Here is a 26322-nt window from a genome sequence, read left to right on the forward strand (position 1 = left end):
ACCTGTAGATTCCCCCCCCCCCCCCCGGAGAGGCAGCCTGATCATTATGAACTCCCTACGTCATTCCTCCTCGTCCTTTTTCTGTGGTGTCCCAAGCTGGAGAAAAACTAGAGGACTTTTTCCATGGTGGAGCTGATGTGAAATAAATACTGCTAAGAAGGCTTAGTAGAAAGAAGAGTTCAAGAAAAAGAATCGCCAAAAGGGGAAGGATATAGCAATTTTCCCCAACTGGCTGCCTGGCAAAGGTGTTGGATTTCCAGATTTCCAACCTGGTCTGCTGGCTAAGGCTACCGGGAGTTGAGGTCCAACACATCTGCAGGTCACGTTGGAGAAGGCTATGTTCTCCATCACAGCCAACTGAATTGTTCCATCAGCCAACACAATCTTTTTCATAATTAGGAATTAACCATTTGACATTGCAAGCTTAGCTTCATTGGGGGGGGGGGAATGGAAAGACCATTAATCTGTTCCTATGGCTTCCTGGATCGTATACACAAAAATAGCACTCCTTGAAATAATTTTGTGATTAGAAGCAACAAGGAAGATGTTCTTCAGAGGAACACTTCACATTTCGCAAGAAACTGGGTTCTACCCCCACTCCCCCATCCTGTTTTTTCCCTCCTTTGCTTTTCTGTGGAATAATTGAATGTATCAACATCTCCATTTCACTGGCTCAGAAGACCAACCTAGTAGTTGAATTTCACTTTCAAAAGCTTTCCAGCTTTCTCTCCTACCGCTGGAGAAGGTAAGTACTGTAAAAGAAGAGTAAGTTTATTCCCTCAGCAGCTTCAAAATAACAATATTTCAGAACCACATTGTCATATAGAATACAAGTACATAGTATGAACGGTTCTTTCAAAGTCCACTATGGATTCATCATGCACTATAACCTTCTAATTCAGAGTTGTCATTAGCTGTTTTGGAAAACATTAAAAAGAAGAAAAGAAAAAGAAACCACATTTCCAAGCAAGTAGATGTCTCTGGGGTCCTAATAAGTGAGCTGAAAGCATTCTGGACTATCAGCTAAGGTATCTGCATCCTTTTGACAAACACTCTGATTTTCTTCTGAACTGGAAAGAACAGATGAATAGTCACCAAGTGTCAAAGTTCTCAGAGAAATGACGGGATAGTTTTTGCCATCGTTCTGGCTTGGCCACGATGCTGCAGCTGAAGAAGAAACTCAACAAGATTAAACAAGCTTAGGAGAAGCTATTTCCCATAAAGATCTCTTTTGCTTCAAGCGAGGGAAAGTGGTGGTCCTATTCATAAAATCTTCCGTCTTCACCCTTCTTCTCGATGAAATCTTAGAAGGGTGGGAAGTATCCTCAGAGAAGGCTTGTCATGGTCTCTCTCTCTCAAATACACAGACTCGGCGCACGAGACCTCCTGGCTCCCCAACTGAGTGACTACCTGGTTGGACTCAAACATTACAACAAGGCAAGGGTGCAATCTCTGGCAGGGGCTGGACACGGGTCCATCCTGCAAGAAGTAGGCGGGGCCAGAACAAAGACGCTGGTGGGGCCAGAATAAAAATATATACATATTTAATTTAAATAGAATAAAATTAAATTAAATACAGTTAGTAAGATTGTTCCCCAACTAATTAATAATGTTCCCTCTCCTTTACATTAACCATCCCAAGTGAGTGATGACTTTTGAAAGCATTCTGGACACTCAAGGTTTTGGGAATTCCACACGGCCTTTTGGCCTCTGATGTGTGCTACTGTAGTAAGTTATGGTTTATGTTAACCAAGGTTCACTTTCATTAAGATTTATCTTTTAACCATGGTTAGTATAATTTATTAGCCATGGTTAATATAATTAGGCTATAATGGCTCAATTCACACACAACGCTAATCCATAACTACCATTTACAAGGCACCCTGGCCAGATTCACACAGTGCAAAGTCATATTGTGGTTGGCTTGATGTCGGCTCATTGTGGAAGATGCACTTGGACACTGTGGTTTAAACAACATGGTTTGTGTCTATGCATGATCTCTCTTCCTCAAGAAGCCACCTTTAAACCAACCTGGCTTACAACAATAATGCCTATCTATGAGATCTACCCTCTTGACAATGAATACCTTCTCTCCCCCAGTGCCATTTTGAGTATGAAAATGGGCTGTTTCAATCATTCAGAAAGTGTTCCAAGTTCAAAATAGTGTCCTATACTCGACTTAGAACAGGCCAGTTAGGACAGTTTGAGATATTTTCCCAAATTGCTCACTAGGTAAATGGCGGAGCCCTGGAAGCTCTGCATTTCTCATGTTTCTGCACAACTGATTCTTTTCTGGCCAGGAGGGAAAGGGCACCACTGGAAATCTTCCTCTGTCAAACTGCTACTTCTGAAATTTGAGCAGGGCATGACCCACAAACTTTACATCCTAGAAGCCTGGGTTTATTGTACAACGAAAAGTGAGACTGTTGTATCTTTCTATGTTTTTGCAGACAACTCATGGAATCTAAAGTGACCAGGAATAAGATTGGTCCAGAATCCTTAAAACAATTGGCTACTTACCTTTCAGTTATTTATTCAGTTTATAGTAGTATAGCAAGGAATATAATAATCTCCCTTCCTTTCTAGAGGAAGGAGACATTCACAATTCTAATTCCCATCCTATATGGCAGAATCAGGCAACCATTTCAGAGGCAAACTTTTTTGTTTTAAGCAAAAGACAACGGAGATGCATTCAGCTTGTCAGCAGCCTTAACCCAGCAATTTTCTTCCCCCAAACTGGTGGAAAAATCATACCTATTTTCAGCTTTTTGCTGCTGAACTCTGGTGATGCAAACAAAGGGAACTGAAGCTTCACACAGTCCCTAGACAATCCACCCCGATTTAAGAGAACAGGAAAAAAAAAAGGGGGGGATCCTAAAAGTGCTCAAGTCCAAAGATGGACCAAGACAATATTTACCATGCTGCTAAATGAGACAGAAATGGGAGCGAATGTATGTTGATTTCACACGCTTCAAGAATATTTGCAAACCATCATCAGTGATTTCAATCCACCTCTAGAGCAGAAAGTGCATCTTTATCACGAAATGGGACGGGGGAATAAGAATCAATCAAGACCAACTACATCTGTCCTTAATTCATTTTGAAGAGGAAAAAACAAGAAAATTTAGCCTGCACTGTGCTAAGACACACTCAGGACACTCTGTACATGGACATCTTCAGCTAAAGTTTAAAGCTCGGATGCTTCTGTTAGGCGAGCGGTGTTTTCACTCGGCCAAAGTTTATGACCTTAGCTGACCAGCGGAGGATCTCTTCTGCAGGCCACTGACCCTAGATCTTCCTAGCCTGAATGATCTCAGAAAGCAAAGTAAATGTCTTGGGGCCAGCCAGGTGGGGGTGGTGGTAAAGTACCCAAAGGAGCGATCACCAGTCCGGCAGCCTTGCTAAGTTAGGTGGTTGGTGGCCTGTTTTTCACAGAAGACAACTGTGTCCATGATCCACTGTTTGGGCTATCTTCCTCCAAAAGCAGGTCTTCTGCATAAGAGCAACTGGATATTCCAAGTGGCGGCACGCTGTCCCAGCAGGAAACAAATTCAGAACAGCCTATCAGGCAGAGATGTAGCAGAGAGACTCCTCTGGGGTGGGGGTAGGTGGTTCTTCCATTTTCTCACAACATACACACACTTTAGGCGCACATGCACCGAGAGAGAGAAGCAACAGAATTCTCGGGAGTCAGGAGAAAAGAAGAGAATTTGGCAGGGCTTAAAAAGACAACTTTAACAGAAGCAAGAAGCACGTACCTCAGTCACCACAATTTAAGCAAAAATGTTTGGATTTCCTTCTTTGCTCCCACTCTGCAAAGAACCGTCTAGGGCAGTGTTGTCCATTCATCTTAAAGTGGCCAAGTTTGGACAACACTGGTCTAGGGCATGCTGCTATGCAGAGCTCTTTTCACCCAATACTGCTAACGAACCTGAAAGATTTAAGACAGAAACTTGCCAAGTGTGAGTCAGGATCAACGGCAAGGAAAGCTGTTCCAAGGAGGCTCCCTGTTGCCTCCCTGTATGATTCAGCCATTTCCAACTCCTCCTATTCTGACATGCTGGTCTGCCGGACATGGTGCTCAGTACTCAGGAGGTGCCTTTGGAACAGAGACTCATACAGAAACTCCAAAGGCAGGTCATTCTTCTCTTCACCCATCTTAAGGGATAAAACCCTAAGAAATAAAATCCTTAGGAACAAAGTGTGCTTACCCTCTTTCAGAAAAACAAAACAAAAACAAACCAACTTCTCAGCACCTGGTACAAGCCATGATGATGTCACGCACATGACCCCATCGTGCAAAGGACAGGAATTATGTCACTTGCGTCATTTGGGTGACGATGTAAGAATGTGTGCCGCTTTGTACACACAAACACGCACCCTGTGGTGTCCATGCGTCTCAGCCATCAGAAGTCTGGGGAATGTCTGACCCATGGTATATTCACATGTGATTGCTAGATGCCTTGTTGAACCTCACTGGCAGCACAGACATGCTGCAGCATGTGGCTTCCGAGAGAGAGGAAATGGGATGCTCTTAAAAAAAAAAAAAAAAAGATTTCCCACAGTCCTCTTCCAACACAACATCAAAAAAATCCATCTGATTTGCCCCTGTAGCTTATCCACAAATAGTGAATGTAGAGAGAAACAGTCCTATCCCCACTATGTGTACCAACCCCCTTCCCCACCCTGTAAGCTGCTGGTCCTCAAGAGAAAAGACAAAGAAACGCACACACACACACACACACACACACACAACCTGACAGATAATTTTGTGTTCGCAAGTTTCTGGTGGAAGATGCGCTCTGGATTCTCCTTCCCCGTCCACGGCCGCTTCAAGGGCCCTCACTGCCGCCCGTTGTTCTCTGAAGGCTGGCTGGGGGTCCTGCTCTCTGTCTGGGAAGACGTGCCTTCAAAGCGCTGAGACGCAATGGCGGCTTGGTGGGACATGCTTTTCCTCACAATGTCCCCCTTGCGCCACAACACCACCTCCTGCGCCCAAAAGGAGAAGACAGGATGACATCAAACATGCTGCACCAGTTAAAGAAGAAGGTGCAACTTGGGGCCCAGCAGATGCTTGGCACTGCATCTCCCAGCGTTGCTGGCCACCAGTGGTGCTGAGAAGTCTGGGGAGGGGGTGTGCACCGGAGGCCTCGCTGCGCATTAAACAAGCATATGCTGTGCAGCAAATGCACGGACAACTCTACCAAACTGTCAACAGGAAATCAACAACACAAGAAGGCTAAAACTTCTTTTATTGAGATTGGCTATCATAACTGAATCTTGCCAGTCTGACTGGCCTTCTTATACTCTGGTGAATCAGGGAGGTGTCTGCCTCAGCCGTCTCCAAATGCTATCTCATTGCTCTGCACTTAAAAAATGTTTCAGCCCCTTTGGCCTAGGTAGCATTTCCTGCAAACAGGCTGTCCTCGTTTAGCGACCACAACTGGGGCCAGCAACTCGGTCATTAAGCAAAGCGGTTGCTAAGTGAAACCGCGATGGTGCTTATGATCTGATGTCAGCCTTCCTCTGCTTTACAGACCTGCGAAGGTCGTCAATGCCAGAACTGGTCGCGAAATTGTTTTTTCATCACTGTCATCACTGTGAACTGTCGCTGTAAGTGGCAGGCGCTAAACAAGGAGAATCTGTGTCTCCTAAAGGTTATTTTCCTTACTCTCTACAAACAGATATAGATACATCCCCCCCCCCCCAAATTTAGTGCAGATCTTGTGAGATTTCCTGCTAAGTTCTTGCTTGGGAATGGCAGTGTTTTGTGGGATGGATCCTTGCTCCCTCCGCTACTACGGCTCATGGAATTACTCTGCCGGTCAAAAAGAACACCGCTCAGGCATAAATGCTTCTTTTGTTATGACGCTTAGCACAACAAAAGGCATTCTGGTCACTGTTCCAGATGGCTAAGAGGAGGGAAGCAGCAGCCTTTGTTCAATTTAATTTAAATAAACCAAAGGTTTATGATGGATCAAAAAAAACAAGCAAATCCAAGATGAACCGAAACTCAAAAAGCCGGTGCTCAGAACAAACTACGCAACAGCAGTTTCTTAAAAAGATCGACCTTTTGGATCTTAAGGATATTGGAAAAACTTTGTTTTAAACCTGATTTCTCCAACCTAATAGCATTGGACATGTTGGGTGTTCTGTTTCTTCTAAGGCAATTTTACTCAACCTGAGCAACTTTAAGCCGGGTGGACCTCAACTCCCAGAATTCCCCAGCCAGCCTGGCTGGGGAATTCTGGGAGTTGAAGTCCACCCGGCTTAAAGTTGCTCAGGTTGAGAAACACTGTTCTAGGGCAACATGTCTGGAGCCACCAGGTTGGGGAACTCCCTGCCCCAGGATTTCACTCCTGCCCAAATCCACCTGAAGAGCGCTCAGTTTTCTCACCTGCTGTTTAAAGTAACGTCGTTCTTCCTCGTCAATTAGCACCAGGTTGAGGTAATAGCGCACCGAGAACTTCTTATTGATATCCCTCATGGTGGGCGTCAGTTCGTAACCAGCTAAGAAGAGCCGAATAGGAATGGATTCTCCTGCAGAGGAAGCATGACGCAGGTTTCCAACAGATTATTATTACTATTTTTTTTTTATCCTGCCTTTTTTTAATATATATGTGTGTGTGTGTGTATGGTTTTAATTATTATTTTATTTTATTATGTATTATATTGTTATTTTATTATTGGTTTTGTTTTATTTTTTATTTAATGTTATTCTATTTTTATTGGCTCTCTTAATTTTATTTATTTTTAATACGCAGTTTCATTAATAATTTTGATTAAAATAGTAAAATCTTAAACATAAGCTTTTAAATATCTATATTTTAATTGTATTATTTATTTATTATTACTTTATTATTATTCTTATTATGGCTACTATATTTTATCCACATGTCTATGTTATACTGTATTTTATATATAACCTTTTTTAATAGATACAACTCAAGGAGGGGAACATACCCCATCCGGCCGCCTCGTATATTCCCCGGGGCGTGCCACAAACAAGACCTGGGAGCAAGTGGGGCGTGGCTTTCTCTCTCCCCACCACAGGTCACAAAGCCCTTGAAAGGTCCCCCAGGGAGACAGCTCTTCCGCCTCACCTCTCACCGGGGCCCCATCCATGATCTCGTATTTGGCAATGGTGTCATTTTCATGGTAAACGTTGGGCCCTGTGCCTGTGGTTTCCCTCTTGATGATGTCAATCTCCATGTGTTTGATCTTGATCCGGACAAGGAGGAAGTAGATCTTCCCTACAATCACGTCTTTTAAGTGATACCTGGAAGAGATGGTTGATCAACAGGGAATGAGGTCAGAGGACCAGAGAACCTTTTCCCTTCACAGGCCTTATTTTAATCTTTTGCTGGATCTTCATCCTCCTTTCCTGCAGGAGCTCAAGGCTGCAGAGGGAATGTAAGTCCTCTTCCAACTTCTCCCCATTACAACAACTCTGAAAGGGACACTGGACCGAAAGAGAATGATTGGCTCAGGAAGTTACCGGAGTCATATTGTTGCAATTATTTATTTTTTTAATCCCAAGGGGCTCACAACAGGTGTTTAACATACGTGGAAAAAACAAATATATAAAGGGACAGGCAAATAAAGCAATGACTTCTCCAGCCTAGACATATTGGGCACAATGGGGGTTCTCTTCCCACACATTTGGAAGCTTCTACACTGTTTTCAGTAGGAATCCAAAGTTTTGCATAAATAATACTGAGAAAGGAAGAAGGAAAGGGATTATCCAAACAAGTAATCAATTATCAATGAAACCTAAAAAAAAAGGAAAAAAGCAACGAATGCAGTGTTTCTCAACCTTGGGAACTTGAAGATGGGTAGACTTCAACTCCCAGAATTCCCCAGCCAGCATGCTGGGGAATTCTAGGAGTTGAAGTCCACCCATCTTCAAGCTGCCAAGATTCGGAAACACTGAATGAATGTAAAGAACAGATGGATTTTCTGGGCATGGTGTTCTACCACCTGGGTACTGCCTTAGACAAGGATGTCTCCACAACAGGCTTCCCGTTGACCTAATATGTCTTCACCCAATCCTAGTCTGGTACCTTGGATTCCAATTCCTATTATCCCTAGTTGGTATGGATAATTATGTTACTGGCACACGTAGGACCTCAACTCCACACGTTCCAAGGACAGCAGGCTGAAGAAGGAAAGAATAATTCCTTGGCTACATCACCACACACATCCAAGAGAGGGATGCCCAACAGATCCCCGGGAAGTGCAGGATAAGCAACTTACTTGGATTTATTGTACTCAAACTCAATGTGCAAGCAATCTTCAATTCCCACCTCCATCTTAATGGAGGAGTTGAGCTCCGGATACGTGCTAAGCGTGTGCACCACGATATCCATCTCTTTCACCACGTCATTCAATCTGCGACTCACCGTGGCACGGAGGAAGTACCTGTGAAAGGGGAAAAGGTGGGTTAAGACGCCTCCAATCAGGTTCATCTACGGGGGGAAGAAAAGAAAGAAAGATCTGAGTACAGAAATCCACTAGTGAGACTGGAACTCACCTTAGCTTCACATTCTGCCCAGTGTAGGACTCGTACGGTTTCTCAACATGGGTGAATTCAAAGTCAAATGTCTGCGATTGGGTGAACTCGCCAGGACGGGCCAAATCCTTCACCAGTGACACAAATTCATGATGGTTCCCTCGGTCGTAGTACAATTCTAGGAATGACATACTCTCGATTAAGAGTGACAATATCATGACACCCCACCCCTTTGAGAAACAATGTGGGGGTGGAAAAAAAACAGAATTATTTTGCAGAAAACTTTCCACTAAACTATTTTGCCCTGCTGATATTTTTCCAGGTTTTGGGGGATGGGGTGGGTATTATTTATTTATTTATCATATTTATATATAGCCACCCATCTCATACAAGGTTACTCTGGGCAGCATAAAACAATTAGAAAGAATAAATACATAAAAACAATTACAAATAAAAAAACTGTAAAAACACAAAATAGGGGGGGATAAAATTCATAAGGGAGCCATTGCAAAATCTCCCTGGTCCCCTGGGAGCCCCAGGCCTGATCACACAGCCAGGTCTTGAGGGACTTGCAAGATCACACAAAACCAGTTAGTAGTGCAAGGAGCAACTACAACTTAGGTTGTAGGAATGGATGCAATTCGAAGCTAATATATAAAAATGGCCTTCTGAACCGCAAAAAAGAAAACAGATATTTTGATCTCAGGCGCTGCCAATGGCTGTCCTCTGCGTGCCAGGACACCGTTTACTCGGGGAATCCAGAGTGCTGTGTAAATAATGCAAAGGAAGTCAAATGCAACCGAGCCGTTGTATCTTAAAATACACAGCATCTTAATAAAGCAAGCTTTAAGTAAAAGGTTGCTTGCACTTTTAAATCGAACCTTGTACACTTCATCCATCTGAGCAGCTCAGAATTTTCGATTACAGTTAAAAAAATTCACTACTATTCCATCTATCTGGATCGGTTTGAACTAGCAACCACTTTCTGAAGTTCGCAGCAGAATTCTTTCCTGTCTGTTTTTTTTTTTTTACGTGGGACTGCCCAGCTTTAAACCCTGACCGCAAAAACACAAGCTCTACAGCTGAGCTATGACTTTTCCCAAAACAACATATACCCACCATCTAAGCCAGTGTTTCTCAACCTTGGCAGCGTTCAGATGGGTGGACTTCAACTCCCAGAATTCCCCAGCCAGCAAGGCTGAATGCTGCCAAGGTTGAGAAACATTGATCTAAGCCATTAATAGCCATTTACTGCTGCCCAGTTAAGATGTTTAAATAGTCTATCTGGAAGGGTGAAGTAGAATCAAACAAAGATCCTGGAGCGTTCCAGTTCTCACTGATAAAAAAACAGGTAAAGAAAATTTTCTGGGAAAAGTTCAGCAAATTTGCACTCAGGCTATGCGTAAGATTCAAAATTGCCAGCTGGTATTTTCAAGATTAATTAATAGGTACTTGGCATAAACACTCAGATCCAAGATCAAAAAAATACGGAGCAACACACTGATGAGCTTCGAAAATGGATACAGGTAGTCCTTGCTTAATGACGGTAATTGGGACTGGAATTTCTGTCTCTAAGCAATGCGGTTGTAAAGCGCGATGTCACCTGACTGCATTGCTTAGCGACGGCAATCCCAGCAGTCCCCACTGCTGTCATTAAGTGAGGAATGCAGGTCATTAAGCGAGGACCTAATTTGACCACGACTTGTGACTTCCTGCCGGTTTCCCACAAGCAAAGTCAATGGAGAAGCTGGCAGGAAGTTGCAAGTCTGAGTGGCTCACAAGCAGGCCAGAAGGTGGGTGAGTACTATGGAGCGAAGGAGCAGGGGGGTATTGTGGCAACTGCGTGTGGGCTTCGGAGGGGGTGCTGTGGTGCCACACAATCACAGCTCAGCAGGGGAGGTGTGCTACGGCACTGCGTGAGTGCGGCTGGGCAGGGGAATGGGTGCTGTGGCATGAATGCACGCTACAAGTACAAGATCCCTTGGAGATTCTGCGGTTACATTAGGTCCCTGAGATCTCGTACTCCATAGCAGGATGTATCTGGGAAAAAGGTAGGTGGGAGCAACTTGTAAACTTCACATGGTGATCACAAATCCACAGGATGCTGCAACAGTTATAAGTGTGAGCTGGTTGCCTGGTGCCTGGATCAAGATCACGTGACCATGGGGGCAGTGATGGCCAGAAGTTCGAGGACTGGTCATAAGTACTGGCCACAACTTTGATCATACATTTACCATCACAACTTTGGTCACTGAACGAGTGATCGTTAATTGAGGACTACCTGTACAAAATCCTTGTGAGATCAATTATTTAATATTTTAGGCAATATAAACCAATATTACAATAAAACAATACTGTAGACCAATCAATAAATGACACTTCCTATACACCATAATGATCAACATGGCTGACTGGGGAATTCTGGGAGTTGAGGTCCCCACATCTTCAAGTTGCCACGGTTGAGAAACCTTTCTCAAGTGTTTGAGAGAGAAACCTTTCTCTCAGTGTTTCTAGAGCAGAAACACTGCTCTCCTAAAACATAATGTGGCAATTTTAACAGAAGGAATAATTAATCAGCCTTGGTGGCGCTATCAAACCAGGCTCCAAGGAGCATGAATTATGATCAAGCTTCTTGGATAACAGGGAATTCCTATACCCTGAAATGTCAGAACTAGGAACGTAAACTGACAAACACACCCAAAGACTCAACCAAGGGAAGGATTCACCAAAATAAGAGATAAATATATATTAGCCAAGATCCAGGATCATTATACAATAAACTTGCCCTGGTTTCTTACTAACTGAACACTCATACCCAATTGTGACAGATGACATTAAGATTATCACTAATCATAAAACCTCACCCTGAAGCTAATCTGTATTCCGAGGAACCCCAAGATAACGTTAACCTCACCTTTCTACCAGCAGTATCTTTTTACCCTAAAGTCTTTCCAAGCAAGCAATTCCTACCACAACGTAAATGTAAGAGCACCCCAATAATACCTGTAACTCTAAATGTAAGTACTGCCTAAATATGCCAACTTCCACTGATACGCCAAGAGCATTTTTCCCCCTAAGCATTAATCCAGAAAGCAGTTTCCTCTATAAAATGACTTTAAGACTAGCCCTAACCATCGAAACTCACCATGCAGGTAATCCTCACAAAGAACTAAACCACAGAAATCATTGAGTCCTATCCCTAAATTCAGCCCCCGAAAGCTTTTTTTTTTTTTGCCTTAAAACTCTCCTTAGGGAGCATCGTTCCATAAGACAAAAAACTCACCCAAAGTTTACATTCCTACTAAATTTACCTATACAACTCCACAAAGTCTAAACACTAGTGCAACCCAACAGAAAAACCGCGTTTTAGCCTGAACATTTTCTCAGAAAGCAATTTCCATCGCAGGATGACATTAAGATTACCGCTAATCATAAAAACTCACCTTAAAGCTAATCCCCATACCAAACTGGACCACAGTCCACAAGGAAGCCATACTCTAACCTTGACTTGACTCTAAGAGAAAAAAAAGGTTTTGCCGTAAAACGCCTTAGCAAGCTACCCTTACTGTAGTGAGAATAAGACTGCCAGTCATCATAAAAATCTACCCCAAACCTTCCCTTAAATTTCACCCCAACTTAACCCAACAGCAAAGGGGATTTTCTACCCTAAAAGTAAACTGTTCTGGGACTGTAAACATCCCAATTACCAAGTTTAAGCAATGCCCTTGGACTCGTATGTCAGTAGACACCCAAACCTGTTCTCAGTAGTTTGGACTACCGCCCATCGTTCCAAAAGGAGTCCCCCAGATATTTACGTATTAATTAATCCAATTTATACATGCCTCGCATCTCAGTGGATAAGTGACTCTAGGCGGCGTTACAGGTAAAAAACTGTAAAATCTTAGCAAAAATGTACAAGTTAAAATTTACAAAAGGTTAAAATTAAAACATTAAAAAGGTAGAAAAAGCAGCCTCAGGCTACCAACCGCTCCCAGTGCTGCAACTCCCGTTAGGTCCCCACGCAAGTTGGCAGAGCCAGGTCTCGACGCCCTTTCGAAAGGCCAACAGAGTGGGGGCTGATCTCACCTCGGGGGGGCAAGATGTTCCAGGGGGCGGGAGCCACAGCAGAAAAGGCTCCACTCCTGGACCCCACCAGTCGCAATTCTCTGGGCAACGGGGTCCGTAACATACCCTTCCTGCCAGACCAGGCGGGATGGGTTGACGTAATTGGGATCCATCGGCAATGTCCTGGCCCTCATTTAGCAACCACAATTGGGACTGGCAACTCGGTCACTAAGTGAAACCAGGACGGTGCTTACTACCTGACTTGGGCTCTCCTTCGCTTTACAGACCTGCAAAGGTCGTAAATGTGAGGACTGGTCGTAAAGTCTCTTTTTCATCACTGTCGTAACTGCAAGTCAGTCGCTAAACGAGGACTGCCTGTACTTCCACCTGGCCTACGGTGCATTGACATGCGGCGTCGCCCACACCCGCGATGAGGGGCGAAGGGACCGGGCCCGCCTCCGGGCAAGGGCAACCAGCCTGGGCTTCCCCGTCTTACCAATTTGCCCAATGAACTCCACCTTGATGCCCTGGTGCTCCAGGCGCTTGTTCGGGTGCTTGAGGGTCAGGATGACCCTCCCGGACACGGTCTCGCCGTCGTAGAAGAGGAAGTACTTCTCCTTCTTGCCCTCCTCCGTCTTGTGCTCCGCCCGGCGCCTGCTCTCCGCGTCGCTCAGCACCAGCTCCAGCTCCGCGCTCTGCCCGAACCCGAAGAAGCTCATCGCGAGGCCGGGGCGGGGCGCGGGGCACGCCCCGGCGCTCCGAAGGTCCCAAGGCCGGGCGCAGCGGGCGCTGCCCGGGGTGCCCAACCCCGCCGAGAGGCCCCTGCCCGGCTCGGCTCGGCTCGGCCCGGGCAGCCCCCGGACGGGCGGCAGGGGCGGCAGGCGACGAGGCTTCCGCGGCGGGCAGGCGGCTCAGCGGGCCGCGGGCCGCGATGCCGGCCGCAGCGGCGCTCTCCCCCGCGGGCGCCGGGGCGGAGGCGCGGCGCGGCGAGCCGGGGAGAGCGCGCTCGGCGGCATGCGCGGAGGGCGGCTGCGAGGAAGGGCGGTCCGGGCCGCCTTTTGCTCGGCTTCAACTCCGCAGCCGCAAAGGGGGTCGCGCGGCGGGGGCGTCTGCGCGGGGGCGCTGCTCCTTGCGGCTGCGGGAAGGCCGCAGGCAGCGGGGTCCGGTGCAAGGTAGCGCCCCAGCAGGGCGCCCGGGCCGGCTGCCCTCCAAGCGACGACCGCAGCCCAGCGCTGCGGCAGCCGGCTGCCTCCCCCGCCCCTTCGCCTGGGCTGCGCCGGCCGCTCGGCTGGCGGACCTCGCGCCGCGTCCCGGTCCAGGAATCCGGCACCGCGCATGCGCCGCGCCGCTCCAGCCCGGGGGAAAGCGGGAGGCGGCTCCTCGCGGAGCACCCCCGCACGGCGCATGCGGGCTTTCCCTCGGGCCTCGCCTGCCCGGGAACGCCCCTTCCCGCTGCCGCGCAGGCGCGCCGCGAGACGGCCGTCCCGGCGTCCCCCGGCCGGCGGGGATTGGCTGACGGGGAGCGAGCGCAGCAATTGGCCGGTTCGAAGGCAGCGGCGGGGATCGAGCCGCGCGCGCCGGCGGCGGCAGCGGCAATGGCGGCAGGGGAGCGCTTATGGCGCGCGGTGGAGCGCTGGGGCCTCCGGGACGTCCCCCAAGGTGAGCTGTGGGGGGCAAGGCTGGGCTGGAGGGGCGTGGGAAAATCGGTTCCTATGATCGGGCTGGCCTGGGAGGCCTTGCTTTTCCTTGGATGGAGGACTACCAGGAGATCACAGGGTGCGCAGCAGTCTACCGACTCTGGACTCAGATGCTTAGCCCTGGGATGGGAGACCACAAGGGGATCGATCCTGGGAGCGCAGGCTAGTCTGAGGAGGAAAAAAGGGACGACCAACCACTTCCATAAGCCTGCCAAAACAACAACAACAAACCTGCGTGGCCATGAAGTTGCCAGTTTTCAAATTGACTTGAAGGAGATATAATTAATTAGGTGACCTTGAGGTGGGTTGATTGTCAGGTGTTCAAATGCTTTCCATTTCGACCTGAATTTAGTAATAATTTGTAGGTCTCCCGAGGATGTTTTATCTCGGATCGCATCCCTCCACTTTTTCATTTATCTTTTCCTTTTTCTTCCCTTGGCCTTGCAAAGCATTTTGCCAATCCAATAAGATTAGGATTCTTTGCTCTGCAATCTGCTGAGATTACACCCCTTCTGAATGAATCTGGTAGATCCCATTCATCCATTTTATCTGTTGCCTTCCTCTTTTACCTCCCTCAGCCTTGCCATGCCTAGTTCTTGTTTTCCTGCCCAAAGTATGTGAGTTTCTGCTTGGTGAAGGCAAGGAAGCGATCAATCTGGATTTGATCCAGAATTGACTGATTGGTTCTTCGGGCAAGTTGGTGGTGCTTTTAATCCCAATTTCCAAATCTCTCATTTGAAGCCATTTATCTTCCTTCTGTCACTCTTTCATAATATGCAGCTTTCACAGCGGCACCTTACCCTGGAACAACAATTCTTTCAGCTCTTCTGATATCACAGAAACGGCCATGATCTCTTATCTGAGTTGTCATTGCCTTTCTCTATAGACTTAATTTCCTCCCACACAGTGTGCACCTTTATTTTTGAATCCGTGGAAACTCAGGAGCATCCCAAGAGAGGACGAATGACAAAAGCAGCATCATGGCATAAGCTCCACCCCTTTTGCATGTGCACCATGATGTCACCTGCACATATGAAAGAGGCGGAGCTTATTTATTTACGTATTTATTCCATTTCTATAGCCACCCATCTCACATATGAGATTCTAGGCGGCTTACAATAAAATACATAAAAATACACAATATAAAAATACAAAAATAAAAACACATCACAGCCGAGCACCGTAAGGAACAACCATCAGCAAAGCCAAGAGATGGGCTCCCTCACATATCCAGGGCCCGGCAGAAAACCAAGTTTTCAGGTTATGAAAGGCCAACAGGCCCAGGGCCAATCTAATTTCAGGTGGAATGATGTTCCACAGGGTGGGCGCCATGGCAGAAAAGGCTCTCCTGGGTCCTGCCAGCCAGCAGGACCCAAAGTATTCCCTTCTGCCAGACTGGGTAGAAATAGTTAGGGAGAGATGGTCCTGCAAGTAACCCGGTCCCAAGCCACAGAACCTGCAGTACAACGCTACTTTCGTTATTTTTGCTATCACCATCACTTCTTTGCTGTCAGTGGAAAGGGACTAGCGGTAAGGAGACCCAGCTGCTAGCCCTTCCCCAGTCACAGAAACTCACTGGATGACATTGAGATGCTTCCTCTTTCTCAGCCCAACCTACTTCATAGCTTTGTCATTGTGAGGGAAAAGCAGGTCTGACACTGCACCTCAATAGAAACACATACCAGATAAAAAGAATGAATGGTACACTGAAATGAACATTCACTAAGGATGCTTTAGTTATGGTATGATCTGCATTTTACAGATTGTTTTAATGCTGACCTCCAAGTTTGATTCTAGCTGTCATCTCTTCCAGTTCCACCATTCTTAAAATATATTTGCTGTATAAGTTAAACAGGCATAAAAACAATATGCACTCTTATCGCCTTCTTTCCTTCTTCTGAATCACCAGAAACTGAGTTCTCCAAATTTTGACACCTCTATTAGCCTTAAAAACGTGTATGCTACTCTTCAAAACGGGACTTTTTTAGAGCTTTGGTTGGGAAAAGTGACACCTGGCATAGGATTGAGGACAAGGATCCTGAAATATATGCAAAACTTGAACTCTGTTTTGTGATCTTTATGAGTTCCTATTTTTGTGAGGTTTTAGGTGTTGAATCAGTAATTCAGTCAGGAACTTGGGATGCTAGAAAGAAGACATCTAATAAGAACACCATCTATGTATAGGGCTTTTTACAATTAATAGATAGAGCAAACACCAGAGTCTTATTGTTACATGGTTGATTCCATCTTGCAGTGGTGCATGATGGAAGAGTGAAGCTAATTTAGTAATATGATTCCTCTTTTTTTTTTTTTTTACCATAATTGGGAGATGTGGGACAATTAAAACTGGTAGCCAGGTGACATTAAACTTGAAATGTCATGTAATTAATTGTCCTCCCCCCTCCCCCACCAAGAGTACATATCAGATGGAGGATAAATGTATTACTCCAATGCATCAAGCAGCAATCGTAAATCAAACTGTTATCCCCACCTGACTGCTCTACTGTAATGTGTTCTACATGGGGCTGCCCTTGAAGACTGCTCAGAAAGTGCAGTTGGTGCAAAATGCAGCAGCTGACATGTTGACGAAGGAGAATCGCCATTGCCATACAAATCCTATGTAACCAAAACGTGCCTTGGTTACTAATAGGTTTCCAGGTGCAATTCAAAGTCCTTGTTTTAGCTTATAAAACCCTGCATGGTCTAGCTCCTAAGTAACCACAGGACTGCCTTCTTCACATAGCATGAACTCATTTATTGCATGTTGCTTAACAACACCTATCAATGGTCCCCCATTACTGAAAAAGGAAGGGGACAGTGGCCTACAAGCAGTGGTTTCTGTTGCAGTCCATATGCTATGGAATAGCCGTTCTAGTGGATGCCATCTGGATTTTGGTACTGTTTGGGGTTTTCCTGCTATTTTTACCATTGTAACCTTCTAGGAGTCTACATAGATTATGGCAAATAAGTAAATAAAAGAGTTTCCCAATTAAAATGGGAAGATATTTTTGTACGAGAGAGAGAAAATGAGCCTGTTTCCTAGGATTCGAGGTGTTTTACAATAAAAATGAAGAAAGTTAAATAAAAAATATTTAGAGGATTTGTGTTATGCTAGACTTTTAGTTGTTAATCTGTGCTGAGTATCCTTCCTTAAATTTCTCAGTGTCTTGGTAAATTTCACAACTTCCTATAAAATCCTATATTTCATTATAATGATGCTTGGGAATATGCACACCCGATGCCAATTGCAGAAGCTTTTAAAGTCCTTGTTTTTTAAAATGTTTGATTATCACCAGTAATTATAAGAACTAAACCCAGAGTCTGAAATTGGGGGCATTGAGACTCTCAGTTTGCATCTGACAGTCTAAAACAATAAAGAAAGCCAAGGAGAGAATGTGAAGGCATTCTAATGTATTATACATTGCTCCAAAGATCAGTCTCACTGAATGAAGCATGAATTATGATGTTCTCTGAAATTACCAACTATTTTTGCAACTGGGGTAAAAGCATTACAGATTTGGTGAATTTAAATTCCATCTGGCACTCTTAAATCCTCATGACTCATACACGCCTTAAAATGATGGAGAAAGCTGAGCTACCCTTGCCTATCTGCTTCATGCCTTGCGATATCCTGCTTGCCTGATTTAATTGTATCTTAAAAGAGGAGGACTATTTTTCTCAGTGCTGGCAATTTATAAATAGAAACCTGTTTCAATATTTACCCTGGAACTGCAAAAACGGATATACCATCATTAGTTTTAATAAGACGTTCTAATTTATGCTTCAGGCTTTTTTCTTCTTGCAATTCCATAGACATTTAAAAAGATAATGACATAGAGAAGGGTGGTAATTTTTCCCCCTGAACTGCTAGTGAGTCACAGATTTAGTCTCACTTAGAAGAGAGGGTTTTTGTTTTTTTTGTTTTTTAAAAACAAGTGTCACTGTATATTATTTTTAAAATTTATATATCATTTTTTCTGTAATTATCATGAAGCAGGTTATAGCACCACTATTAAAACAAAATGCAAGCAGTAAAAAATAAGAACATTACAGCAATTAAATCCTCTCTAAGCCAAATGTGTTGGGAGAAACAAAGGCCCAGCTGGAGGGTTGTATCTTAGGTTCCAGAAGAGGAGGGGAAGAGCAATGCATCCTTCTGAAACTTAGCAGTCTTTTCATTTTATTCTTGATGCAGGCCTACCTCCTTGGTATATTTTAAAGATTCATACGTTTCCTCTTTTCAGCCTGGGTTGACACTGTTTGGGAACTAGACTTCACTGAGGCCGAGCCTTTGGATGCTAGGATAGAGGGCTTGATAACGGATGATGGTGTGGACGCTTTTGTTCAACTCTACGAAGTGCTCTACCCATTTGGTGCGGATGACCATGAGACCACTGAAGTAAGGAGAAATTGTTTTCTGGTAGCATAAACTAGTCAGCTTTATAGTGTCTGTGATTTTAAATCCTAGTTACTTAGGCAGTAGAATGGTGAGAAGATATTTAACCAACATATGCCCTAATCTTACCCTGAGATACACTTACCTGGGCAGTGATTTCAATGAAAAATAGTACTGCGACAAAAATGGATTTTTTAGTCAATATATGACCACCCAGTCTTAGGTTGCCCACCAAGTGACAATCTAGGAGAAAACATGTTTGCTTTTGCCTGAAAGAGACTATAGATAAGGATTCCTTTAAGCCAGGGGTTTGACAACACTCTTAAATACTGCTGTTCTAAAAAAGCTTGTTGGAGCTCTTCAATTAGTAGACTAGGACAAGTGGGCCTCTCTAGGGCCCATCTCATCCATCATCTCTGTTCGTCACCAGTTTTGACAAACAAGAGTCTCAAAAAAGAATGGGAGATATTCTAAACCAGGCTGTCATGTCACATGGTGGGAGAGGAAGGCCTACAAGGTCAGAAGTATGACAGTGCCTGTTTTTTGTTAAACCAGACATATGATGGGAAGGTAAACTAGCAATGCTTTTCCTCTTAAAACTCAGGGGGCTCTCTCAGCTCTGAGGTGGGTCTTGATGTTCTGACACCAAAATGACATTGTTGTTAACCTACTATCAGCTTGTTCTCCTTTTATTTCAGAGTATCTGGCCCCTGTTGGTGGAAAACAACCTCTCCCATAACACTCTGGTTGCTGTGTTGTATCACTTTGTCCAAGAGGCCCAGAACAGAAAGGCCAACACACAACGACGACTGTTTGCCCTCCACGCGGCTGGATTGTATTTTATATTAGTTGAAATTCCTGGTATGTCTGTGAGCTGCTTGTATCATGCTTTGACCTGTGTTTTGCATGGACATCTCAGCAAGGTAGCATTGGAACTCAGCTCCATTGATGGTAGTAGTTCTACTATCTATGATGATTAGGAATGAACTTCAGGCAATCAACCAAGGGAGCTTGTACAGTAATGGAATTTCTCCTCCCTCTCATGTGGGCTGTCCTTAGGACCCATAAACTTGATTGATTTAGACACATGTGGAGTGAGTAGGCCAGTCTTAGGAAAGCAAAATCTTGACTAGTAACTTGCGTGAACTTTGCAAAGCTTCCTTAAGCCATTATCTATTGTTATGATCCAAAGTGAAGAACAGTGTCTCAGTACGGTAATGCAGAGAGACTGTAACAGAAACACTGTACTGTCATAACACCACCACACCAAGGGAGAGTTATGCTCAAATTCTCATTTACCTATGACCAATCATTTTTTCTCATCCTATCCTACCAAACAACACTGTTGTGAAAATAAAAGGTATTGAAGAAAGCGTGGTGGGAGAGATAGAAAGATAAGAAAACAAAAGTAGGTTTCTAGGTTCTTTGGAAGATATCTGGCAGGGGGTTTCAGGGCTGCAAGACACCTGACAATACCATATTATCACTTTTTTGCTGCTTCCATTGGTTCTAATTGCTGTGGTATAAACGTAGCATTCCCTTAACATGCAGACGGTCTTTTTGGCAGGCAGCATAGCCAACCGGGTATTCCATCCAGTGATGTTTGAAAAATGTCTTCAAACCCTGTCTAAGGGTTGGCCCGAGGAGTCGGATTTGCCCAGAAAAAGGAAAAAGAAACAGAATAAAGCCTTGATGGGCGATAGAAAGAAGGGGAAGCCAGCAAAAAATGAAAATACTCCGGTAAAAAAATATATATACATATATTCCTTGCCAAAACCATTGCATTTTGTCTCCTCACCTTAAGAATGCCTGTTGTCCCTCTATATGGAGTGCCTGTTCTATAAAGCTGAGGCCACTCGGTGCTTCAGTCTTATTATTATTTACTAATTAAAATCCTGGAGTTTGCTTTTAAGAGGCTGATAAGCATATTCTCCCAAGTGTTACAAATCTATAGTTTGAGTTTACCATAAACTAGTATCAAAACATTTGTGTCTCACACCTTTTTGATTTCTGTTTTCCTCTGCTTAGATGATTTGGTCTTTTGGTGTATTCCAAAGTTCAGTAGAGCAGTTGAAAGCCAGACCAATTACTCCTTGACTTAAAAACCAACAGTTGTCCATCGTTGCTCTATCAAAAGAATGGATAGTACCTGACCCCAGAAGTTGTTCAATGCCAATTCTTATCGGCCCTATTAATGAGAATTGCCGCCCGACAACACCAGGAAGCTGCAATTTCTCAACCTTGCTTAGCCAATCCATGGTCCTTTTCCTGCCATTCTAGATGGATGACATCTTTGAAGAGGAGGACATTCAGGAAGAAGAGATTTATTTCTCGGCTCACGAGCTGCTTCAAATTCGCGAGGCCCTCTTCCTTCTCCTGAAAAATCTTCTGAGGCTTTTGTCCAAGATTTCTCTGAAAGAGAGGCCACAGTGTGTGCAGACTTGTATTCAGGTGACTGAAATCTCTGTGCAAAAGTATCAGGATGCATTCCATGCTATTAATTAGATCGGTGTTTTTCAACCTTGGCAACTCTAAGATGTGTGGACTTCAACTCCCAGGATTCCCCAGCCATATAATCCCATAATACTTGGGATTATAAGGGAGCATCAGTGTGACAATTTCCCTCTTCTGTTTGAGGAAAATTTATTTTGGCTTATTTTCTTGCAGATCTTTGTTAATTTGACGAGTTTTGAGCCCTGTACACAAGACTTTGAGCCTTTAGACATGACGTGAGTTTTTGCTCTGGAATCTTAATGTTATATTGTGAGTTTATGATGCAAAATGGGTGCTGATGGTATGAATGCAACAATATTCAAGAGAAATTGAATTTTCCTTCTCTGAAGATAATAGACTTAAGCCATGAATATTTACTTTATGTCATAAAATAAATCCAACAGAGAACTTTTTCTTTGGGTACAGGACTATTTACCGAGCCAAGTATGTCTCAGAGCTTGCCTACTTTGGCCTACGACTGTTGTGTTTCCCCCTTCATAGCCTAGGAGATAAGGTAAAGACTGATTTATACACATTGTCCTCTGGTCCTTTGTTGGATTTTAATGGTGTGGAGCTGCAAAACTGTCTTCTCTATGGAAGTGGCTAAGGAGAGCCAGCTGTTTCTTGCAAGAGATCTGGATACTAATTTAAAAGCAGGTTGTCATTGTCTGAAAGGTGACTCAGTAGAGAAACCCTATGAAATCTGAAGAGGGTTAGTCTGTGTTGGACTGCATGCCCCCATCCTTCCCCGCCCCCAATCTCCTGGTGTCTGGGGTTATCAGGGAGCTAGTTCTGTGGGAAGATTTTTTGCTGGTTTCTTCAATCTCTTCCCAAGCCAAAAATCCTACAAACAATTCTTTGGTTTCCCTGCTAGATGGAGCTTTAATACTGTTGCCCATGTTTGCTTGGGGTGTTTTACAAACAGGGAGAGCAGGGCTAATTTTCCGGGAGCACTTTTGAAATCTTTTTGACTTAAACTAAAACAAATCTTCCAAAAATTCTTTCCTTGAGTTCCCCACAAATGCCTCCAAAGGCAGAAGCGTTTGCATTTTTCTTTAATGGATGCTTCCTTTTGCAAAATGTTCTCTCTATAAAGTATTGCTTTATACTGGGGGTGGATTTGTTTAGGGATGAAGATATCAAAGAACTGGGCTAGAAAATTAGGACATGTTTTTCTCTTTTTCCCTCTCTTTCTGGGTCAAAAGAAAAAAATGGAGGAGGCATAACGTGCCAGCTGAAACTTGTCATACAAAGCAGTCTAAAATAGGCTATACAAAACAGATAGTATGCTATGTCCCCTGTTTGTGGTAGCAAAACTGCTAATTTAACGGAGATAGGTGGGTTAGGGTTGGGGGGGCTGTAACTATTTTGTTGTTTTTGCATAAGCCGCTATTGATTAATGTGGGGGGTGCATTGCCTGGAAAGGCTCCCATACAAGCCCATGCAATTCACCCAACCAAAAATAAAGGAAGAGCAGTTCTAAAACATCCCTGAGATGAAGGGTACATGCTGATTTTTTTTCGGGGGGGGGGGAGACAGTTGTGCAAAGAATCCCAGCTGCCCACGTCTCCTGTTTTTATCTCCCTTTCCTTTCCTAGAGTTTGCGCCATGTATTCCATCAGCTTCTCAAGGTCATCCTGATGCTGCCCGGGAGAGCAGGGACCAGCAACTCTCTGTCCATCCCTTCTCAGATAATCGATGCAAGGAACCTGGCCATCAGGTTTATCAGGTAAAGCTCCACCTGGCTCTTTTTTCTTCTTCTACACCCGTGTAGAGCTACTTTTGTGAATTGTCACTGCCCACCCACCCTGCCACCTGATATCTTTAACATTCTCCATGCGTGCAAATAATCTTCAGTGCCAAGATCATCAGCACGGTGGGGTGAACAGGCTTCACGCTTTTCCACATAGGGTACCTTTAATTGGCATTTAAGTTTCTGGAACCAGGAGGATTGCGAACATGGACATAAAGTTACTCTTGGTTTCCAGTCACCTTTTTCATTATCCCAGGAAGGGATGTGGGCTTGACCCTGCAGGCTCTGCAACGCATGGTCCTGTCTTGTTTGCCACTCAAAGGCCAAGTGTGGCCTCAGTTTGGGAAAAGGTAGTCCTTGCCTAACCTTGATGGATCTGCAGGTTTGAGCCTATCGGATGCAGCTTCAAATGCACGTACGGAACCTCAAAAGGCTTGCAAAAACCCAAGCGAACGGTTTCCTGTCCCCAACAACCAATAATTTGTGTATCTCCTCTCTAGCTCTCTTACTGAAGAACTGAAAGAAATTGCCTTCCCTGTACTGAGAATCTTACTGCAGCATATTTGTGTCAAGGTAAGATGTGTTCCTTGCACTTCTGTGAGCAGTACCAGACCTGTCAGTTTGGGGGAAAGGAGGCGAATTTTCTTAAAAATAACAGTCAACTGACAACTAATGATCTGGAATAGATGTTTGAGAAATTTGACCAGTTGAATATTTTACTTGGACTTCTCCCAAGTTTTGCTCCTTGCTGACTTCAAATTCTGAATGTGGGTCTTGGTTTTAGTGCTTGTACTTTCATATATATGAGGCTAGAAGCTCCCCCTTCCAAAAAGACAAAAACAAACCCCAAACAGGGCTCTGTAGTATTTGAATTTCCATTTGTAGCTCTTTTGACATCAAACACTCTGTGCCATTACTTCTTAACATTGTGACTCTACTATTTGCACTAGTACTAGTACCTTTTCTCCACTGTACTCATCCAGGACAGGGATTCATTTGAAGTGGCCATCTCACTGGGGCCCCCTCCCCTGGACCAGTTGTGGCTGAAGGATGAATGTCAGCATCCAGTAACCAGCTCCGTATGTTGAAGTCACTGTGATAGATCATCTGACTTTAGCTAAATTTGATCATTTCCTTTGCTCCTTTTCATTCCAGGTTCCTGATAAATCTGAATACCGAACATACGCAGCACTGTCCTTGTCACAGATGCTGTACAAACTCCCTTGTACTGAACACGCCAGCTTCATTGCTTGGCTGTATGGATACTCACGCAATAACAAGGTGAAGAAATGAACTCATTGGTCCTTTGGGGTTGCCAGCACCATCCAAGATGCTCAACGTGTTACCGAGATGGATTCTGCGGCAGACAGAATTTGCCCTTTTGCTGATCAGTTCCTAAGCTATGCAACATCTTACCTTCTTCCCTAACAGATTTCCTACAGAGTATTTGCACTCGATGTGGCCCTAGCTTTGTTGGAGCATCCAGAACGGGGTCAGGACATCGTTTTGGCTGAAGAGCAGCAGGTGTTTTTGAAGCACAAATTCCTGATCCAGGTCATGATCTTTGGCCGATGTTCAGACAAAGCAGCCACCGTTCGCAGCAAAGCACTTTCAAGCTTCGCTCAGTGTCTGGAAAAAATAGTTGTACCAAATGTACAGGACATCCAGGAGCTGTTGCATGGCAGTAAGTATGGGGGTGGGGATGGAAGAAGCTAGATCTGCTGAAATGGGCTAGATATTCAGATGCTGATTCACCAGGCCTGGATTAGTATCCTTGCTTAGCTCTGAAACAATCCAGGAAACAGGAACTAATCATCATGTTGCAGCACCTTTCCCTGTTGGCTGTGTTGACAGTTTGCAGTGAGCCATCATATGTGGTTGGTTGATTTTGTCTTAGAAGGGTATGACCCCCATCCTTGCATGACAATAAGAAAGGACGAGTTATTATGGAACCATATAACACATGCAACTCCACGAAAGATTACAAAAAATACAGTTGCCACATATTGCAGTTCCAGAGCAATATGAGTTGTTGACATTCTTCAACTCTTAAACTGAATAAAGATGAGAGCCATTCTTTTAACCTTAGCTTGTTCTAGCTTTTATTCTTTCTTCCTTTCTTCCTTTCTTCCTTTCTTCCTTTCTTCCTTTCTTCCTTTCTTCCTTTCTTCCTTTCTTCCTTTCTTCCTTTCTTTCTTCCTTTCTTCCTTCCTTTCTTCCTTCCTTCCTTCCTGTCTGTCTGTCTGTCTGTCTGTCTGTCTGTCTGTCTGTCTATCTATCTATCTATCTATCTATCTATCTATCTATCTATCTATCTATCTATCACATTTATATGGCTGCCCTTCTCACAAAATGTGACTCTGGGCAGCATACAATAAAGAAACCATAAAATAACAATATTGAAAAGCATTCTACAATTAAAAACACAAATATTATTATTAAACGGCTAGGAGAGAGCATTAGATGTTACAAACAATGTAGCCACCTCATCAAATCTACACTCCCTTGAGACCCCCAAGCCTGTTGACACAGCCAAGTTTTGAGGGACTTCCAGAAGATTGGCAGGTATGGGGCCAGTCTCACCTTGGGGGGGGTGATGTTCCACAGGGTAGGTACAATGGCAGAAAAGGTCCCGTCAGGTGTAGCTCCTTGGCAGATGGGATCCCCAACATACCTCTTCTGCCGGACTTGATGGGATGGGCAGATGGCATCGGGAAGTGGCAGTCCCTCAAATAATCCAGCTCCATGCCATGAGGGGCTTTAAAGCTTGCCAGTGCTCTGGTGTGAAACTCTCGTAGGTGGGCGAAGTAGGGTTAATCCTTTTCATTTGTCTCCCTCTGCAGCAGCTTGTTCTTCAGTAATGGATCCAAACACTCCCGCTGAAACATTCCTAACCAATACAGAAGGTAAACAAAGTAGTCTGCTAAGAGACCAGTTGCCGTGCTGTCCTGTTCTTTGCCCAACGTTTGTGCCTGTTAGAACTATTTCCTGGTGGAAAGAGGAGATCTCAAAGAGTCTGAGATCAGCTCATTTGAGCAATTGCTTTCTCCCCTAGAAGCCTATCCTGGGTTTTATGATCTTCAGGAGAGCCATTTTAGGATTGGGCATCATTAAATATCTTTTGGAAAAAATAGGAACTTGGCTGAGTTTATAATTGTTATGGGAGCAACTGTTGAGACTCCTCTTTTTTATTTAATCACTCACCAGGTCTCCGTGGGTAAATATAGCATAATTTGAAATAATGTGGTAAGTGGTGCAATAAATGATCCCTTGCATCTTCATCTTTTTCTTCTCCAACGGTTTCCCCACCTTTACTTCTTTTCATTAAAGACGTCTGATATTTTGTCACTGTAGCAGCAGAATGATACAGCATCCCATTAATCTTGTTTCTGAAGTTGTAGCATCA

General features: G+C 44.4%; 2 protein-coding genes across 6 annotated transcripts in view; one reads left to right on the top strand and one right to left on the bottom strand.

Moving 5' to 3' along the window:
- Window positions 1-13: 13 nt before the first annotated feature.
- On the bottom strand, window positions 14-13891 carry VPS26B (VPS26 retromer complex component B). Its single transcript, XM_088139025.1, has 6 exons — window positions 13074-13891; window positions 8534-8690; window positions 8257-8421; window positions 7104-7279; window positions 6398-6540; window positions 14-4989 (listed from the first exon to the last, which is right to left on the bottom strand). The coding sequence occupies exons 1-6, from the start codon at window positions 13294-13296 to the stop codon at window positions 4843-4845; spliced, it is 1011 nt and encodes a 336-aa protein (XP_087995151.1). The 5' UTR covers window positions 13297-13891; the 3' UTR covers window positions 14-4842.
- Window positions 13892-14038: 147 nt separating this feature from the next.
- Window positions 14039-26322, top strand: part of NCAPD3 (non-SMC condensin II complex subunit D3) — a 35183-nt gene continuing 22899 nt past the window's right edge. For 4 of the 5 annotated variants that reach the window (XR_015795838.1, XR_015795839.1, XM_007441393.3 and 1 more), the window contains exons 1-12: window positions 14039-14236; window positions 18519-18673; window positions 19369-19531; window positions 20238-20410; window positions 20951-21121; window positions 21338-21399; window positions 21590-21677; window positions 22762-22892; window positions 23417-23489; window positions 24072-24197; window positions 24348-24600; window positions 25760-25822. Coding sequence is in view for 3 of the 5 variants with exons in the window: in XM_007441393.3 (XP_007441455.1) it covers window positions 14173-14236; window positions 18519-18673; window positions 19369-19531; window positions 20238-20410; window positions 20951-21121; window positions 21338-21399; window positions 21590-21677; window positions 22762-22892; window positions 23417-23489; window positions 24072-24197; window positions 24348-24600; window positions 25760-25822 (1522 nt within the window). In the remaining 2 variants the exon portion in view is untranslated. The remainder of the gene's footprint in view (window positions 14237-18518; window positions 18674-19368; window positions 19532-20237; window positions 20411-20950; window positions 21122-21337; window positions 21400-21589; window positions 21678-22761; window positions 22893-23416; window positions 23490-24071; window positions 24198-24347; window positions 24601-25759; window positions 25823-26322) is intronic. The other variant, XM_088139024.1, reaches the window with a different exon arrangement.

This window comes from Python bivittatus, unplaced genomic scaffold (assembly GCF_059951505.1).
Source record: "Python bivittatus isolate LINGU-HERP-01145 unplaced genomic scaffold, Pbiv_v1 ctg000320_np1212, whole genome shotgun sequence".
In the NCBI taxonomy this organism is placed as follows: domain Eukaryota; kingdom Metazoa; phylum Chordata; class Lepidosauria; order Squamata; family Pythonidae; genus Python; species Python bivittatus.

Coding starts and splice junctions, on each gene's coding strand:
- VPS26B (XM_088139025.1), bottom strand. CDS start 13,296: ATGAGCTTCTTCGGGTTCGGGCAGAGCGCGGAGCTGGAGCTGGTGCTG. Junction 6,541..7,103: donor GGATGGGGCCCCGGTGAGAG/GTGAGGCGGAAG, acceptor CTTCCTCTGCAG/GAGAATCCATTCCTATTCGG. Junction 4,990..6,397: donor GACGTTACTTTAAACAGCAG/GTGAGAAAACTG, acceptor TTTTGGGCGCAG/GAGGTGGTGTTGTGGCGCAA.